The following is a 17,812-nucleotide window of genomic DNA, read 5'->3' on the forward strand; positions in this document are numbered from 1 at the left end:
TCACCTCCCCCTCTGCCCCCATCCCTGCTATTTCCAAAGTAGCCCTAGTGAGCCACACCTGCTCATATTCCATTCTTGTGTAATCCCTTCCCCCAAATCTAGGCTGGCCCAATGTGATGACTTGCTCTTGACCTGAAGTGTGTGGCAGGGACGACTCTGTGTTACTTGGAAGGTTACTGAGGAGAACCATGCAGCATCTACTGGGACCACTTGCAATGTGAGCTCTGGGGGAAGCCAGTGCTATGCAAACAGTCTGACCGCTTGGGACCACCATGTTATGAGGAAGCCCAAGCTAATCCCATGGACAGAGATACCCAAACAGCAACCAGCTATTCCCGTCATCCCGGAGAAAGAGCTGGACATGTGAGTGATGGATCCATCTGGAATATTCCACCCTGTCAGGCATTCAGATGAGCCTTAGCTGCCATCTGAGAGCAGCCATGAGACTCCAGGAGAGAGCGACCACCCAAGCCCAGCCAACCTACATACCCATGAAGGATAGCAACTTTCCCTCTGAATCAGTAAGCTTTGTTACACTTTGTTATGTGGCAACAGATCACTGCAGGACCCCCCGGTGCAGGACAGGATGGCCCTGAAAGGTACAGGACAGGATGGCCCTGAAGGGAGCTTTCCGTGTCTCTCTCTGGTCAGTCTCCTCAGCTGAAGCATGAGAACATGCAAGACTTTCTTCTTTTCACATGAAATTTAGTTCTATGGATGGTCCCGAGGACTAAGACATTCCATTCAGGGTCATGGTTGTTGGAGCATTTTGAAAACTCTAGAAACCATGCTCTAGAAACCACTCGGATCCCTCCCTTATTCCTCCTCTGGTCATGCAGCAGTGTACTTCCTGGACATCAGATCACCCACTGGATGTGCCCAGTGCAGGGCTGGGGAGCCCGTTGGATGTGCCCAGGGCTGGGGAGCCCGCTGGATGTACCCAGGGCAGGGCTGGGGAGGTGCTTTGGCAGCTACACGCATCCAAGGCAGATCAGCTTAAAGACAGAGGCAGTGTGAGAAAGGGGCTGAGAATCAGGGTGGGTTGGGTGGGGTCCACACGCTTGGCCTCTCCCATCTCTTGGCACCAGCTCTCCCCAAGGTCTTTTCCTAAGATCTGACCCTCTCACTGCCATTTCCATTTTTTCAAGGCATGTTGATTTCCTTCTCCATCCTGAGAAAGATGTTGAAGAACCCCCTTCCCCCCGAGTTCAATGAGACAAGATTGGAATGTTTCAAAAGGAACATTTACTAGGAAACTAAAGGGAAACCAAACAGAATGCAAGAGAACAGAGGCAGAGTTGCAGATGGGCTCAGGGAGTTCAAATTCAAAAACAGCCTTTGGCCACAGCTGGACTGGCTAGGCAAAGCTTTCTAGACACAAAGCCACCTGCCTGCCATGTAAACAGGCCTCTTTGCCTGCTGCCCCTACAAAGCCACCTTCCGTTTCGTACCAAGCCGGTAACATGCTCAGTAGTACCCAGGGCTGCTAGCTCTCTGGGCAGGAAGATCTTTGGGGGGTAGGTGGGGGAAACAATAGGCACAGCTGCCCCAGGATCTCCTACCCAGGCTCTCAGTGCCAAGGACATGTCAAAGTTTATTGGGATGGCTGCCTGATATCTCTCGGGGCCGGTCTGGTTTCTCGGGGACCATTCTTCTGGGCTCATCTGCCTGGCTCTAGAGACAGTATTTCTGCTGGCTGTCCTGCTGGCAAAGTCCGTCATGCTTTGGTTCGAAACACTGCTATGGTGCAGGATGTGTGATGGGGAGGAAGAGGCAGGGTGGAACTCTGGGCAAGGGAAGATGAGTTCTTCTCATATGGTCAGATGTAGGCAGAACCTTGGCTTCTCTTTGGATGCCGGTGGTAGAAAGCCAATCAGAGATGAAAATGCACTAGGCAGGCTGGGGAACGCGGGAAGCTGGAGTGTGGTAGCACTGCCTCACACAACCAAAGGCCCCTTTCCTTTTTAGATGTGAGATCAGTGTCGAGTGTCTTTCACCAGGCAGCTGCGGCACTAAGAACTTTCTGAAGACAGCCAACGATCCTTCTTCCACCCAGGTAGTCCCACAATGAAATGTTAATTCAAATGAAGACAATGAGCTTCCTAGGGTGTTATCTTGGAGAAGTGGTGCAATGTGTGGTTGGGGTACCTTGCACCCATAATGGGAGAGAGAGGACCACTAAGTCACAGCCACCCCTCTTCCCCTGCCCCAAGGTACGCTAAGGCCTTTGGTTTCATTTGTATGGAGGCAGAAGCAATGAGGATGAGGAGCGGAGCTGGCAGTGGGCTGGCTGATGTGGTCACAGAGGAAGCTGAGTAATGAATGAGATACCCGGGGAGAGCCCTTGACCTTCACTCTTGTAGGTATTTCCGTTCCCCAAGTGCTGTGAAAGTGATATGTGTCTGGAGGTGAAAGGAAGCCTGTCTTGGCTGCCCAGGGCTAATGTCTCCGGGCTGCTGCATATGGAAATACCCCAGAGAGCACAGAGGCCAAGAAGGCCCAAAAGCTGTGCCTTCCTCAGGGGGAGGGTTGTGTTACCTCTCCGTCAACTTATCTCATACAACAGTACACCTGTTCCTGCGGCTGTTCCCCCAATGGACAACCATGCCCGGGAAAGGGTATTCCAGAACACTTATGCCCTTGAGACGCGGGCCTTTCTAACAGAGACGGCAGGTAACTTTCGTTTTAACATTGACAGCAGTTGCCGGGAAGTGGCTGAGGACCATCTAGCAAACACTGCCCAGGATTTTGACTCCTCAGAATGTGGGTTTAGCACAAGAGAGGGTTACGGTCAACTGGTACTCTCTGCCATGTGCATGGGAGGGGGCAGTGAACTTGCTGTGAATCAGCCCTCCTTGCACTAGATTTTTTCCAGGGAACAGCCTGCTTCTCCTCTTACTCTCCTGGGGCTATTCCTTGCAAAGCTGGAGCACTTCTTCGGGTAAAATTATTTTCTGAAGACAATTATTAGCTCAAAGGTAGTCCAGGGTGAATTAGATCTGCTGCCTGTTTAGCACCTGGATGTATGTTTACATATTCGGTCCTTCCAGGGCATTCAAGCAAATGACATCGTGTCAGACTGACGCTGCCAGGGCAGGTGCTGTGACCCCATCACCAAGGGCCTCATGTTAGTCACTAAGAGTCCTAGCGCTCCAGGGTACTCTTAGTTTTCCCACTACATCAGGTGGTTTCTTCTGTAGTCCGACCTTGGTTCTTGGCCATGACAGTCATGCTCCCCCCATAGCACACCACCTTAGGCCACTGGAAGATGGCCAGACCATTCACATTCACCAAACCTAATCCAGAAAGAGGGCCAGTTATTGCTGTGGTTACAGCTCAGCATTTGGTCACTGGATCGTCCGGGTGTTGTTGGATGGGAAAAGTTACTTAAGATCTTTGTAAGGTGGGTGTCCCACTGTGTCCTTGGCACAAAGAATCCTCTTACCAATAGTCATCGTTTCTGTAGGAAGAAGAAACAAAAAGAATGCTTTGGTTTTCATCCATATATATATTTTTATTTTTTAAATTGAAGTATAATTAACGTATAGGGTTATATTACTTTTAGGTGTACAACATATTGATTCACAATTCTATGGGTTACTCCATGCTCACCAGGATGCATTATTTTACTATTATGGACTATATTCCTTTTGCTGTACTTTTCATCTCCATGACTTATTTATTTTACAACTGGAAGTTTGTATCTCTTAGTCCCCTTTATCTGTTTCACCCATTTCCCTACTACCTTCCCCTCTGGCAACCACCAATTTGTCCTCTGTATTTAAGAGTCTTTTTTTCACTTGTTTATTCATGTGTTCTGTTTTTTTAGATTCCACATATAAGTAAAATCATATGGTATTTGTTTTACTCTATCTGACTTAATTTCACTTTGCTTTGCTTTCTAAGTCCTCCACATTGTCACAAGTGGCAAGCTCTGACTCTTTTTTTATGGCTGAATAGTATTCTAGTGTGTGTGTGTGTGTACACACTTGAGTTGTTTCCATACTTGAGCTGCTTCCATATTTTGGCTATTGTAAATAATGCTGCAATAAGCATAGGGAGAGATATATCTTTTCAAATTAGTGTTTTCATTTTTCTTTGGAATTCTGGAATTTTCTTTTGAGTTTTGTGAAATTACTGAATCATATGGTATCTATCTTTAATTTTTTGAGGAACCAGCCTACTGTTTTTCAGAGTGGCTGCACCAGCTTGCATTCCCAACAACAGTGCACGAGGGTCCCTTTTTCTCCACATCCTCACCAACACTGGTTATTCCTTGTGTTTTTGATTCTAGCCATTCTGACAGGCATAAAGTGGTATTTCCTTATGGTTTTTTGTTGGGATTTCCCTCATGATGAGTGATGTTGAATATCCTTTCATGTGCCTGTTGGGCAGCTGTATGTCTTCTTTGGAGAAATGTCTATTCAGGTCCTCTGCTCACTTTGTAATAGGATTATTTGCAGGGGTTTTTTGGTGCTGAGTTATAGAAGTTCTCTCTATATTTTGTATATTAACCTATTTTTGGACATATCATTTGTAAATATCTTCTCCCACTCCGTAGGTTGCCTTTTGTTTTGTTGATGGTTTCCTTTGCTGTTCGAAAATTTTTTACTTTGGTGTAATTTCAATGTTTATTTTTGCTTTTGTTTCCCTTGCCTGAGGACACAAATCTAGAAAAATGTTGCTAAGGCCAATGTCAAAGACATTACTGCCTATGTTTTCTTCTCAAAGTTTTATGGTTTCAGGTCTCACATTTAGGTCTTTAATCCATTTTGAATTTATTTTTGTGTATGGTGTAAGAAAGTGGTCCAGGTTCACTCTTTTGCATGTAGCCGTCCAGTTTTCCCAGCATTCATTTACTGAAGTGACTGTCCTTTGCCCATTGTTTATTCTTGCCTCCTTTGTCATAGATTAAGTGACCATATAAGCATGGGTTTATTTCTGGGCTTTCTATTCTGTTCCATTGAACCATGTGTCTATTTTTGTGTCAGTACCATACCATTTGGGGCTTAGAGAGAACATACGTTCACATAATAAAGGCCATATCTGACACACTCAGAGCTAACATGGTACTCAGTGGTGAAAAACAGAGAGCTTTTCCTTTAAGATCAGAAAGAAGAATGTCCACTCTCACCACTTTAACTGAACATAATAAGAAAGTCCTAGCTGTAGCAATCAGACAGAAAAGATATAAAAGGGGGCCCCTGGGTGGCTCAGTCAGCTAAGCATCTACCTTCAGCTCAGGTCATGATCCCAGGGTACTGGGATCCAGCCCCACATTGAGCTCCCTGCCCAGCAGGGAGCCTACTTCTCCCTCTTCCACTCCCCCTGCTTGTGCTCTCTCTCTCTCTCTCTAATAAATAAATAAATAAATAAAATCTTAAAAAAAAAGATGTAAAAGGAATCCAAATTTGTAAGAAAGAAGTAAAACTTTCATTATTTGCAGATGACATATCATATATAGAAAACCCTAAAGACTCCACCAAAGAAACTATTAGAACTGATAAATGATTTCAGTCACGTTGTAAGATACAAAATTAATATACACAAGTCTGCTGCATATCTATACACTAATAACAAAGTAGCAGAAAGAGAAATTAGGAAACACTCCCCTTACAATTACGCCAAAAAGAATAAAAGATCCAGCAATGAACATGACCAAGGAAGTACAAACCCGCACTCTGAAAACGAAAGCACTGATGAAAGAAACTGAAGACAACACAAACAAATGGAAAGCTATCCCAGTGCTCACGGGCCGGAAGAATTAATATTGTTAAAATGTCCATACCATCCAAAGTCATCTACAGATTCAGTGCAATCCCGATCAAAATACCAGTAACATTTTTCACAGAACTAGAACGAGTAATATTAAAGTTCGTATGAAACCACGGAAGACTCCAAATAGCTAAAGCCATCTTGAAAAAGAAAAATGAAGCTGGAGGTATCAGAATTTCAGGTTTCAAGATATACTGCAAAGCTGTAGTAATCATGCATATATTTTTAATGTGTAGCTAACAAGTGCCAGGCACTGTGATAGATGCTGGGGACACAGTGTCCCCGAGATGCTGGAGATGCCACGTGTAAGACACATACCCCACTTTCAACGGGCTTACCAGGGGAGAAGTTATAAGGTGAGAAGCTGAGTAACAGAGGTGTGCAGAGAATGTGTAAGAGCAAAGAAGGAAGAGGGTTCGAGGAGGTCCATAGAGAGGACTCCGAAAGATAAGTCAAGCTGGGCCATTTAGGCTGAATGGGAATCTATCAGGAGAGAAGAAGGGAAGGCCATTTGGGGTAGAGGAAAGAGCCTGCACAAAGGTACAAAGGCAGGTGAGGTGTATGGCTCACTAGAGGAATAGGCAGGCTTTGGGATGAGGAGTAGACGGGGAGGACATATAAGGTTGGGGAGCGGAGAGGGGGTATCTGTGGGGCACAACCCCCATTCCTGGTTTCCAAGCTGCGAGGATCGGCTCTTCCAGTGGAGCCCGGCATTCGAGCAGCCGGATCTCTCCTGTTTCACACTCAGTGCAGCATCCATTTAATTTCAACTCAGGGCACGTTCCAGTACAGACTAAGGGTATTAATGCTGCCAGCCCAGAGAGAAAACCATAGTCACTGCCAAGGACACAGCAATAACCAAATAGGTATCTATTAACCACGGGAAAGCCGCAAACATTTTGGAACTGGAATATGCGGACTGCATTTCAAGGATCAAATGTTCATACGTGAGGCTCTAACTTAGAGCGAGTAACGAAAACCAGAGCAGACACTGCAGATGGACAGCCATACCTGACTGTACCCCTCGACTTGGAAGTGTGCCCCTGGCTGTGGGAAAGGGAATGTTTGAGTCTAGAAGGAAAATATGAATGGATATTTGTCTTCTATTGGGATTCGAAATGACCTTCCCAGGCCAGCTAATGTTCTGGAGCACCCTCTGAATGGCCCTCCTTCCCAACCCCCCACCCACGTCCCGCAGGATCTTCCCAGAGACCCTTCTCTCAGTGGTGAGTCCCCTATCTGCAGGCCCAGCTTGTCAGTCCCTCAGTCCTTCTTGTCTGGGAAGGCAAAATGTCCACAGGCTTAGCCTCACCAAAGAGTTCATTGTGCTGCTATTAGCCATATACCATATTCCTTCAGTGTCTGAGTACCTATCATGTGCCAGGTAGCAGGATACGAACTTTACAAATCTTTAAAAGGGCCCCACAGAGAACCTATGAGGTTTTTTACTGGAGGACACAACGATACAGAAAGATTAATTTGCCCAAAGTCACACTGTTACTAAGTGTCAGAGCTGGGATTTGAACTCAAGACTTCTAATTTCAAAGTCTATGCTTCAGCAACTACATCATTTCTAAATTCACTCTGTAAGTCCCGTCTGTACATTTGAGCGTCTGCCCTGGTTTTCTAGGTACTCTGAATCAATGAAGCAACGTTAAGCAACCCTATTCTGAGCCAGTAGCATGCAGCAGGTGCCACAGCCCTCTCACGGCTTCCAACTTAATTATTCCGTTTCTCTGGATTGCACCAGCTAGTGACCTGCATGTGTACCTAATTTGCACCCTCAGCTCTACGCAAAACGTCAGTCTTCCCTGTTCTAACCTTAGTTTCTTCTTTCCATTTGAGCAGGTCCTTCCCACTGCTTTGGGTAGGGCTTTCCCCAAATTCCCAGCCTTAGGGACCACCTCTGTACCTGATGTGTTCTGGCCTTATCTGAAGCCTGCTTAGACAGCTGGGCTGTTAACTCTAGCCAATGTTTTACCAGTCTCCATACCCACGGCTACCATTAGCAGAGACCATGCTGCCAGGGGTCAAATTATAGTACAGCTCTGACTTGACCTCCATAGCTGGGTTTCGCTCACCTGGTGAGTCTCCTTGTACATGCAGTTAGCTGGAATCAAACTCAGTTCCTGGGAATGGTGTGGAGGGGCCTCTTCTCTTCTTCTTCAGCTGGGTCTCCCTCTTCTTTAGCTGGGTTTATTTTCTGGGCTCTGATCCTGGCTGGTCCCAGTATCCTTTGTGTTCCTACTCTAAACAGTGACACCAGGACTCTAGAATATTTTTTGCCAGCCCACAAGAGGATAAGACAAAGGAGTTTCAAGGTCTGGTGGAAGGGTAGGGTCATCTCTATCAGGGGTCTTGCAAGAGAAGCTTCTTGGAAATGAACTTCTCCTAGGGCATGTTGGATATACAATTCAGGTGTGAAAAAAAGTAGTTGTTACAGGAGAAGGGCAATTTTGAGTGTGGCACGGCTGTACTGTGCTGGGGCCCAACCCCTTCTGTCTGTCTTCTGTGGGGGGAAAGACTGGAAAAACCCAACCAAAAAAAACCCAACCAAACAAAAAATAAGCAAATTACAACACCTTTCCAAACTCTTATAACTGAATGGGCTATTTCTCAGCCAAGATTCCTGTAAACTGAGGTATAAGGAAAGATTTTCTAGAGTTCAGAAGAGCACTGACCCAGTAGGGTTTTGGTGGGGAGATACGGTGGTTACAGATTGTGGCCCCAGCACCAGAGAGAGCCATGCTGGTGCCAACTGGTGGTGCCAACTGGCCAGAAGCCTGGCCTAGCTGGTTCCAGGGCTGGCACCAGACCCATCTCAGGGGGCAGAAGCAGCAGCGTCCTTGTTATCTGACCTCCCAGGCAGCACCAGGGGTTTGGAAGGCATCAGGACCTTCAGTGGCATCAATAGGAAATAGTGGTTACAATCTTATCAGAACAGAGGGGAATTGAAGTGAATTCAATTGTCCTGAGACATACAGATCCCGTTTGAATTAAATTGAATTGAAACCAAAGATGAGAACAGTCTCAATGAAAACTGTAATGTGAAGTGACATTTCGATCACAAAAATGACAGCTGATGTGAGACAGGCCAATGAAACTGACCCCAAATTAAGAACATGAAAAGATTGGATGGATCATTAGATAATATCTTCCTGTGAATTTGAAAATGGGTTTTGATTACAGGAAGTATCTAAGGGCTTTGAACTAAGAAGCTTGTCAGAAATTGAAGTGACTCATTACATGATTCAATCTTATATGGGCTTATTATTGTTGCACTCATATTTTAAATTTTTATTTAAAAACCATAAAAAATCTCATGATTTTGTTGACTATCACTTAACCCAGCTTTGCAAAATATATGAGGAATCCTCGTGCCCACCCCCTATCTCCCCCCTTTCCCCCTCCCCCCATTTAGAATCTGATTAGCTTCTTTTTCTTTCTCCAAAGAGGGCATTCTTTGTTCTTCATTGCCCCACATCCCTTTAAGAATCGTGTTAAAGAAGTGGGAATGGGACTGTACTGTCAGTCATGGACTGAGGCGCCAGTTGGAAAAGGAGAGTCCACTTGGGTAACAGCTACTCTGTGTGGAGCACTCGGGCACTCTGCTCTACCCTAAGAGCTTTGCATAGCTGATCTCGTTCGATGCTCGCCTGGACCTCTGGGATGGACACTACACTTACATTCTTACAGAGCTGAGTCCGAGAAAGGCCAAATAACAAAGGTAGTGAACGGCAGAGCCAGCATCTGCCATTGCATGTTTATGGCTCCAAATGTACGCTTTGAGGACCATGCCCAGGATGGCAAGTTATTGCCCACCCCCCAACCCCATGACAGCATCTTTCCAAAAAGGATTTTCAATTCAGAGAGTAACTCGGAATAGTCCAGACTTTGTAGAAAAGTGTACTAACACCCACTGTCAAGTCAGCCTTCAGGGGAAAGGCGGTGAGTGTTGGTGTGTGTGACACCTATGCTGATATGGAAAAGGCTTCTCAGAAGCCAGCAAGGAGCTGCTGTAGGTGAGGGGTCATTAAAAAGGTTCACAGCAGGGGTTGCTGTCAGAGTTTTCAGAGGGTGGGGCGAATCAGGGAATTGCTGCAAGGCAACCATTACTCTGCCTGGTGGAGTTGTGTATTTGGAGTTTGTTACCCAAGTTTAGAATTTATTACATTTACTCATTAATTCATTCTGCAAAGATTTATTGAGCACCAGGCAAATGTGCGGACCATAAGAAACACAAAGATGACCGCCACACACCCTACTCTTGAAGAGCTTGTGGTTGTCAGTCAAGGACCAGAGAAACAGGACACTGAGCAAGAAAAGAGAGTAACTGAAGTCTCATCAAGAAGCTGGACTATAGGGATGCCTGGGTGGCTCAGTTGGTGAAGTGTCTGCCTTTGGCTCAGATCATGATCCCGGGGTCCTGGGATCGAGCCCTGCATCGGGCTCCCTGCTGAGCAGCTTCTCCATCTTCCTTCCCCCACTGGTGCTCGATCCTTCTCTCTCTCTCAAAGAAATAAATAAAATCTTTAAAAAAAAAAAAAAAGAAGCTTTACTGTACCACTGTGGGATGGTGGCTGGGAGAAACAGAGCATGTGTGTGTGTGTGCATGTATGAGCTCATGAAGAATTCCATCTACCCAAATTAGGGATGAAAAAGGAAAAAAGCTGGGGCGCCTGGGTGGCTCAGTTGGTTGAGCGACTGCCTTCAGCTCAGGTCATGATCCTGGAATCCCGGGATCAAGTCCCACACAGGGTTCCCTGCTCAGCAGGGCGTCTGCTTCCCCTTCTGACCTTCCCCCTTCTCACACTCGCTCATTCTCATTCTCTCTCTCTCAAATAAAAAATAAAATCTTAAAAAAAAAAAGGAAAAAAGTTATAAAAACAATTGGGTCAGGGTGAAAGTTGAAATGTTCCTAGAATATATGAGAGGCACTGGATTGTGAAATGAAATCCCACTAAAAAAGGCTGGTGTTAAAAAAAAAAAAAAATGCTGGTATTATCTCCCACTGACAGCACACCTGGCAGAAGCCAACTAGAAGAAGGGACTTGCCTTGGGAATGCACAGCTCTGGTGAAATTTTCCAGGGAGTAATCCAGCCCTTTCCCATGTCTGTGCATAGGTATCCTCACTTTGTAATTGGGGACTCAGACCTCCGAGTGGTCATCTGTAGGCTCAGTTGCTACTGAAGAACTGATAATTCTCTTCCTGCTCTTGGGAAAATTAACTTTGTAACAAGAGAGAGGTAAAACAAACAAGAATTCTAAATGTGAAGTAATAATGTTTTTGTGTAGGTTATATTATTTATTTATTTGTTATATTTATTTAAATTTGCAATAACACATTTTGTGATCAAAATTCTGTTTCATGTTTTTAAGGTAAGTGCTTAATAATATGACATAGTAAAAACTACTGGATTTATGATTTTAACAGATTTATTTAGGATAACTTGACTACTTACATTTATTTAACCTTTAAATGCTCAGGAAAATCCAATATGCTAAGTTTACAAATTTATTTTCTAAGATGCTGAAATGCTTAAGGTAATTTAATCTCTATGCATAAGATTTTTTTTAATATATTCGCATTATAAGAGTTAATAGTGCTTGACTGAAAATCTTAAAGGCAGTGAAAATATTTGTATGACACATGCTATTATGTGATGGATACATGTCAGTGTGTGTTTGTGCAAACTCAGAGCATGAACAACATCAAGATTGGATCATGATGTAAACTACAGATTTCTGGTGATACTGATATGTCAATGCAGGTTCATTAACTGTAACAACGGTGGGAGATGCTGACAGCAGGGAGGATGTCTGTATGTGGAAACACTGGTTATATGGGAACTCTCTATACTTTCTTTTTAAGATTTTATTTACTTATTTATTTGTCAGAGAGAGAGAGAGAGAGAGTGCACAAGCAGGCAGAGTGGCAGGCAGAGGTGGGGAAAGAAGCAGGCTCCCCGCTGAGCAAGGACCCCGGGATCCCAGGATCTGAGATCCTGGGATCTGAGCAAGGATCCCAGGACCCCGGGATCTCGACCTGAGCCGAAGGCAGCGGCCCAACTGATTGAGCCACCCAGGCTTCCCGAGAACTCTCCATACTTCCTACTCAGTTTTTCTGTATGAACCTAAAACTGCTTAAAAAAGATAAAATTTATTTTAAAAAATAAGGAGCTAACAGTGCTTGAAAATGATTCTGTTTAACACCTACTGTGTTGGATGTTTGTAGTGTCGGACATAATCACACTTTAAATTTGTGGCTTCAGTTTGAAATGTTTAGGAAATTTAGCCAATCAATTCCTGAAACAGTGCTTAAATATTAGGGGAATTTTCTTTGCTAGATTGTAAGGTTTTTTTCTTTAATTTAGAACATTTAAGAGAATTTGATTAAGTGTGAAATTAGTGTTTAGCAGTTTAGGGAAATATAATCTGTCCAGTTAATGAGCTAATTGAGAATTAAACAAAGAACAAGTGAAAATGAGTGTTTTAATTTCAAAACAAAATGATGGGATTTATCAATCACTGTAATACTTAATATTACATAGCACTTGGTATGAACTATTCTAAGACTATGACATCTATTAATTCACTTGTTCCTCACCATAGTTCTCTGAGGTGGTTATACTATTATTATCCCCATTTTACAGATGAGGAAATCAAGGTACAGAAATGTAAAATGACTGCTTTATCGAGTGCTATGGAATGAAGTTTGTACCCCACAAAATTCATATGTTGAAGCCCTAGCCTCTAATGTGATGGTGTTTGCAGATGGCACGTTTGCGGGGTAACCAGGGTGAGATGAGGTCCTGAGAGTAGGGCCCTCACAAAGGGCTTTGAGCCCTTAGTGGAGACATCAGAGAGCTGGTGCTTGCTGTCTTTCCACCCGCCATGTGAGCACACAGGGAGAAAGCAGCCCTCTGCAAGTCAGGGAGAGAGTCCTCACCAGAACCCAACCATGCCAGTACCCTGACCTTTGACCTCCAGCTTCCAGATCTGTGAGGAATAAATGCCTGTTGTGTAAGCCCCGGTCTATGCTGTTTTGTTACAGCAGCCCAAGTCAAGGCACCAAGTGCTTCAGGGTCCTCGGGTTTTCATAACAAAATACAATAAACTGGGTGGCTTACAACAATACGAATCTATTCTCTCCCAGTTCTGGTGGCCAGAAGTCTGGATTCAACGTGTCAATGGGGCCATGCTCTTTCTAAAGACTCTCCAGAAGAATCCTTCCTCGCCTCCTCCTGGCTCCCAGTGGTTGCCGGGGATCCTTGGCTGGTAGCTGCACACTGGAATCTCTGCTCCCTCGTCGCCCTGCATTCCCCTTGTTGGCTCTGGTCTTCACCACATGGTCTTCTTACTCTAAGACGCTAGTCTTCGGATTTAGGACTCACCCTAATCCAGTATGATGTCAATTTAACATAACCGAATGTATCCACAAAGATTCTACTCCCAAAAAAGTTTCTGTATAGATAAGAATTTTGGGAGGACACCATCAACCCAGTATCCCATGTCACCAATATCCAGCACATGGATAAATTCAGAGTCAGTTCTCAGTCCTCATCTTAATTGACCTCTTGGCAACATCTGAGATCTGATCATTTCCTTCTCCTGGAAACAGTATCTTCTCTCTTGTCTTTGGACGCTCCTAGTTTTCTTACAACTTCAGTGATTTTCTCCTTCTCAGTCTCTGTTGGTTTCTCTTCCTTTTCCTACCTTTAAGTATTGGAATGTCCCAGTTTTTAGTCCTTGGACCTCTTCTCTTCTCCATTTATATGTCAACCATCTTTACATTAGCTTGACCTTTCTCTGGAACTCCTGATTTTTGCATCTAACTTCCACTTGATGTCTCCCTATAGATATCCAATAGACACCTCAAACTCAGTAGGTCCAACTTCCGATCGCCCTGCACAGATGCTCTACCTGCTGTCTTCCTAAGCTCACTTCTAGCTGCTCAGGCCTAAAACATTGAAATCATCCCCACTTCTCTTTGTCATACCCTACATCCTGAAATCCTATTGGTCTCCTTCCAAAAATGTATCTAGAATGTAACCACTTCTCATCACTACCCCACTTTTATACTAGTCCAAGCCTCTACAGTTTCCATCTGGATAACAGCAGTAGACTCCTAGTGATCTCCCCGCTTCCAGCCCTGCCCCCTACAGTCTATTCTCAACACAGAATCAAAGGGATTAGTTATAACCTCAGGTCATGTCACATCTCTCTATAAAATCCTGCAATGGCTTCCTCTTCTCTCAGAGTATGAACCAGAGTTCTTATAAAGATCTATTAGGTTCTATGTAATCTAAGCTCTACACTCCTGTTAACTTTCCTGATCTCATCCCCCACATCGTTCTCAGGACTCCTTGTACAAATGTCCCTAAGTCTTTGTACTGGCCACCTCTTAGCCTGCATACTTACATGGCTTCCTCCCTCATCTCCTTCAAATATTTACTCAAATGTTTCAGTACTCCATGAGACCTACATTACCTTTATGAAGATTATCATCTCCCCCCTTTAAAAAAAATAACCAACCGGGGCGCCTGGGTGGCTCAGTGGGTTAAGCCTCTGCCTTCGGATCAGGTCATGATCTCAGGGTCCTGGGATCGAGCCCCACATCAGGCTCTCTGCTCAGGAGGGAGCCTGCTTCCCCCTCTCTTTCTGCCTGCCTCTCTGCCTACTTGTGATCTCTCTCTGTCAAATAAATAAATAAAATCTTAAAAAAAAAACAACAACTAACCAACAAACCAACCAACTAACCAACAACGACGACAAAAGAAAAAAAAAACACACACTACGATACTTCTCGTGCCCCTAACTTGCCCTATTGTATTTTTCTTTTCATTAGTAATTATTACTTTCAGCAACACATAATATGCTCATTTACAATGTTTATTTCCTGGTTTTTCCACTAGAATATAAGCTCAACTTGGGCAAGAATTTTTGTCTATTTTTTCTCACAGATGTATACTCGTCATAGGTACTCAATCAATATTTGTTGATAAATAAATAAATGACTGAATCTGCCCTATCCCTCTGCAAGGTGATTGTTTCAAAGGAAACTTGACTGAGCACCACCTGAACAGAATGCCACAATATCGACAATAAATGATGCAAATAGTGTGAAGAGGCATCTTGAAAGATTGTGGAGATAAGCAGCTAGCATGAGGAGCCCAAACATGAAGAAATTCTGGAGAAGATGGTCATGGTTCTTCCGACCAGTTTTTAAACTAAGATGATTCCCTGCCCAGACCCTTTTGAGAACTGTGTGGGCTTTTTTGTTGCCACAAATCCCATCTGAACAAAGACTGGGCACTGTGGTCATTCTCACGGTGCTGACTTGCACTTGGAGAACTGAGTGCTGGAAAGGAGGTAGAGCTCATCTGCTCTTCAAGAAAATGGAACTTCATTGGCTTTCAGAGCCAGCTAGCCCTGGGTTATATTTATACATTAACAGAACCACTGTAGCTATAATTCTGAAAATATGATATGCAGAGTCCATCTAACAAATCAACTATCATTTTCTAAGTTATAAGATGGAAGAAATTGGAATTCTATCCAACAAGAATTTATTCAATGCTGACTTTGTGCCAGGCATTTTGCCAGGTACTGGTTAAACCAACAATGAATAATAATTGTTATCCTCAAGGAGCAGTTGGATGGGCTGTGCATGACACGAACACGGATAATATCAAGTGGCACCAAACACTATGGTAGGGGTAGGCCCAGGGTACCAGTGGGAGAGAACATGTACAGAAGACATTGAACTCATAGTAGGATGATCTGCAGAATGCCTCCTGAAGAAGATGATAACTGAGGAGATGCTTAAAAGATGAGCTGGATCTGGCCAAGCAAAGAGGTAGCGAGGACAGCATGAAAAGAAGTCAAAGCAGGAGGAAGGGCATGGGGGTGAATGAAAAGCATGAAGCAGACCACCAGAAACTGGGCATGGCTTCAAAATACAGTACAAGGAAGAGATGGAGGCAGGGTCGCCGAGGACCAGGAACGGCAGGATAGGGAACCTGATCTTGGTCTGAACAAAGGGCAGCTACTGGAGTAGGGGAGGAGCACGGTCAGATTTGTGTTTTAGGACTTGGAGCCTGCAAGCAGTGCAGAGGCTGGACGGGAGAGCACACAGGAGAGCAGGAACCCAGGGCAGAGTGACACAGGAGCAGCTGAAGCATCTCTCTTGCCTTCACAGTCCTCATTCACACTGGCCCTACACAAGTGTCGGTCAGTAAAGATGGGGAGGAGGCGGCTGGCTTTGGCTCCTGATAAGTCTATTTGGCTGGTCCTCAAACAGGACCAGAGTATTTAAATTCAGCATTTCCTAAAAAGGGACAAATGGAGCTCTGAAAAATAATGAAGAGCTACAAGCATAAATACCAAAGAGACAATGAAGAGTCATCTATCTGCCTCCCAACTCACCAGTGTTTACAATACAATAAAATGGGGGCTCGATCTGTTCACCTATGACCTTGACTCCAGGATATCACCACTTACGGATGGTAGGCATTCACTGGCTAAAGAGCAAGATCCCAGTATCCTCTAGCTCTCATGGCAATGGTAGGTAGGCGCGCACAGCCTGCTGCATGCGTGGGAACTTGCCCCCTCCTCTGGATGCTTCTACCCACTTTGAAGAGCCAGATGCAGACTGCCGGTTTCTCGACCCTCGCTTGGGACTCTCACATCGACCAGTCCCCTCCTGCCTATTGACGATCACATGCTAGAAACTTCTCTATGGACCACAGAGGAAAGGCTCAGTCACCATCTGTAGCGAAGGTCCAGCAATGAGCTCATGTCAGCTAAATACATCAATTGAGAGAACAATGAAAGCCCCTGCTTTTCAGCATGGGGAGGAAACATAATCTCAGACCTCAAGGGCTTCACAGTCAAGAGAGAAGACATGAATCTCACTCACTGTAAAGCAAAAACTAGAGGCAGTAAGTGGCCAATATGAATCACCATCAGAGTATCCTGGGAGTACTTCATGCTAAGTGGGGTGTCGTTCACCAAGACCTCACAAAGGAGGTGGCATTTCAACTGAACCCTGAGGATTCCGTGGCATTTATATGGTAAGAAGGGAGGAAAGGTGCTGTCTGTTAAGGACGCATCAGGAGAAAAGGTGACAAATAGAAAATTAATTTAGGGAACATAAATAGCCATGGCCAGCCTGTGGGAGCTTTGGAAGGAGGGAGACCTGGTGACATCTGAATTCTCCTTCCTAAGGAGAGTGGCTTAAAAGGAGAAGGAAACAGCCAAAGGGTTGCTGATGCTGCTTCCACAGAGTACCTGAGGGAGAGATGGCAGGCCCTGGGGGGACTCCTTCCCGGACACCTGCGGGGACCAGCCTCACCCCAACCGCCTGGTTGATATTCGAGTTAGCAGATATGCCCCAGATGGTCATCCAGGCCCAGAGTTTACACAGGCCAGAGAGCACAGCTGTAGAATATATAGCTGGTGGTGATGCCCTGAGAGAGAAAGCAGCCTCAAGCACCCCCTCCACTTACCCAGGCCCATCATGTTCCCCTTTCCTTCTCCAGGCGTGAGTATGGATGTGTTCCTCCCGGGAGAAATTCTCAGAATAAGCTTAAACTCTGGAATGTTGATGTATGGAATAAATACAGCTAACAGGCTGAACACAAACTCGTTTTGAAAAGTCAGTTAGGTATGTGGTAATTTCAAAAAATGTAATATTTGCAGCTTACTTTCCTGTGTGAGAGAGAGATCCTCAACCGTGTTTGTTGTTTGAAAAGACTGTATGATAAATGTGCCTCGGTGGCTCAGACAGTTGAGCATCTGACTTTGGCCAAGGTCATGATCTCAGGGTCCTGGGATTGAGCCCCACCATGGGCTCCCTGCTCAGCGAGCAGCCTGTTTCTCCCTCTCCCTCTGCTCATGCTCTCTTTCAAATAAAAAAAATAAATATTTTTTAAAAAAGAAAAGAGGATATGATAGAAGATACTTTCTTTCCCCCAAGGATTTAGAGGGCTTATATGAAGTTATAAATAATATCAACATTTTGAGGTATTATTC

General features: G+C 44.6%; 1 protein-coding gene across 1 annotated transcript in view; it reads right to left on the bottom strand.

Annotated features, from left to right (window-relative positions):
• Window positions 1-1,226: 1,226 nt before the first annotated feature.
• Window positions 1,227-17,812, bottom strand: part of LOC308351818 (synaptotagmin-9-like) — a 52,406-nt gene continuing 35,820 nt past the window's right edge. The window contains exon 3 of the mRNA XM_080817758.1: window positions 1,227-3,460. Coding sequence (XP_080673884.1) covers window positions 3,452-3,460 — 9 coding nt within the window. The 3' untranslated portion in view covers window positions 1,227-3,451. The remainder of the gene's footprint in view (window positions 3,461-17,812) is intronic.

This window comes from Martes martes (assembly GCF_963455335.1).
Source record: "Martes martes genome assembly, chromosome: 10".
NCBI lineage: Eukaryota > Metazoa > Chordata > Mammalia > Carnivora > Mustelidae > Martes > Martes martes.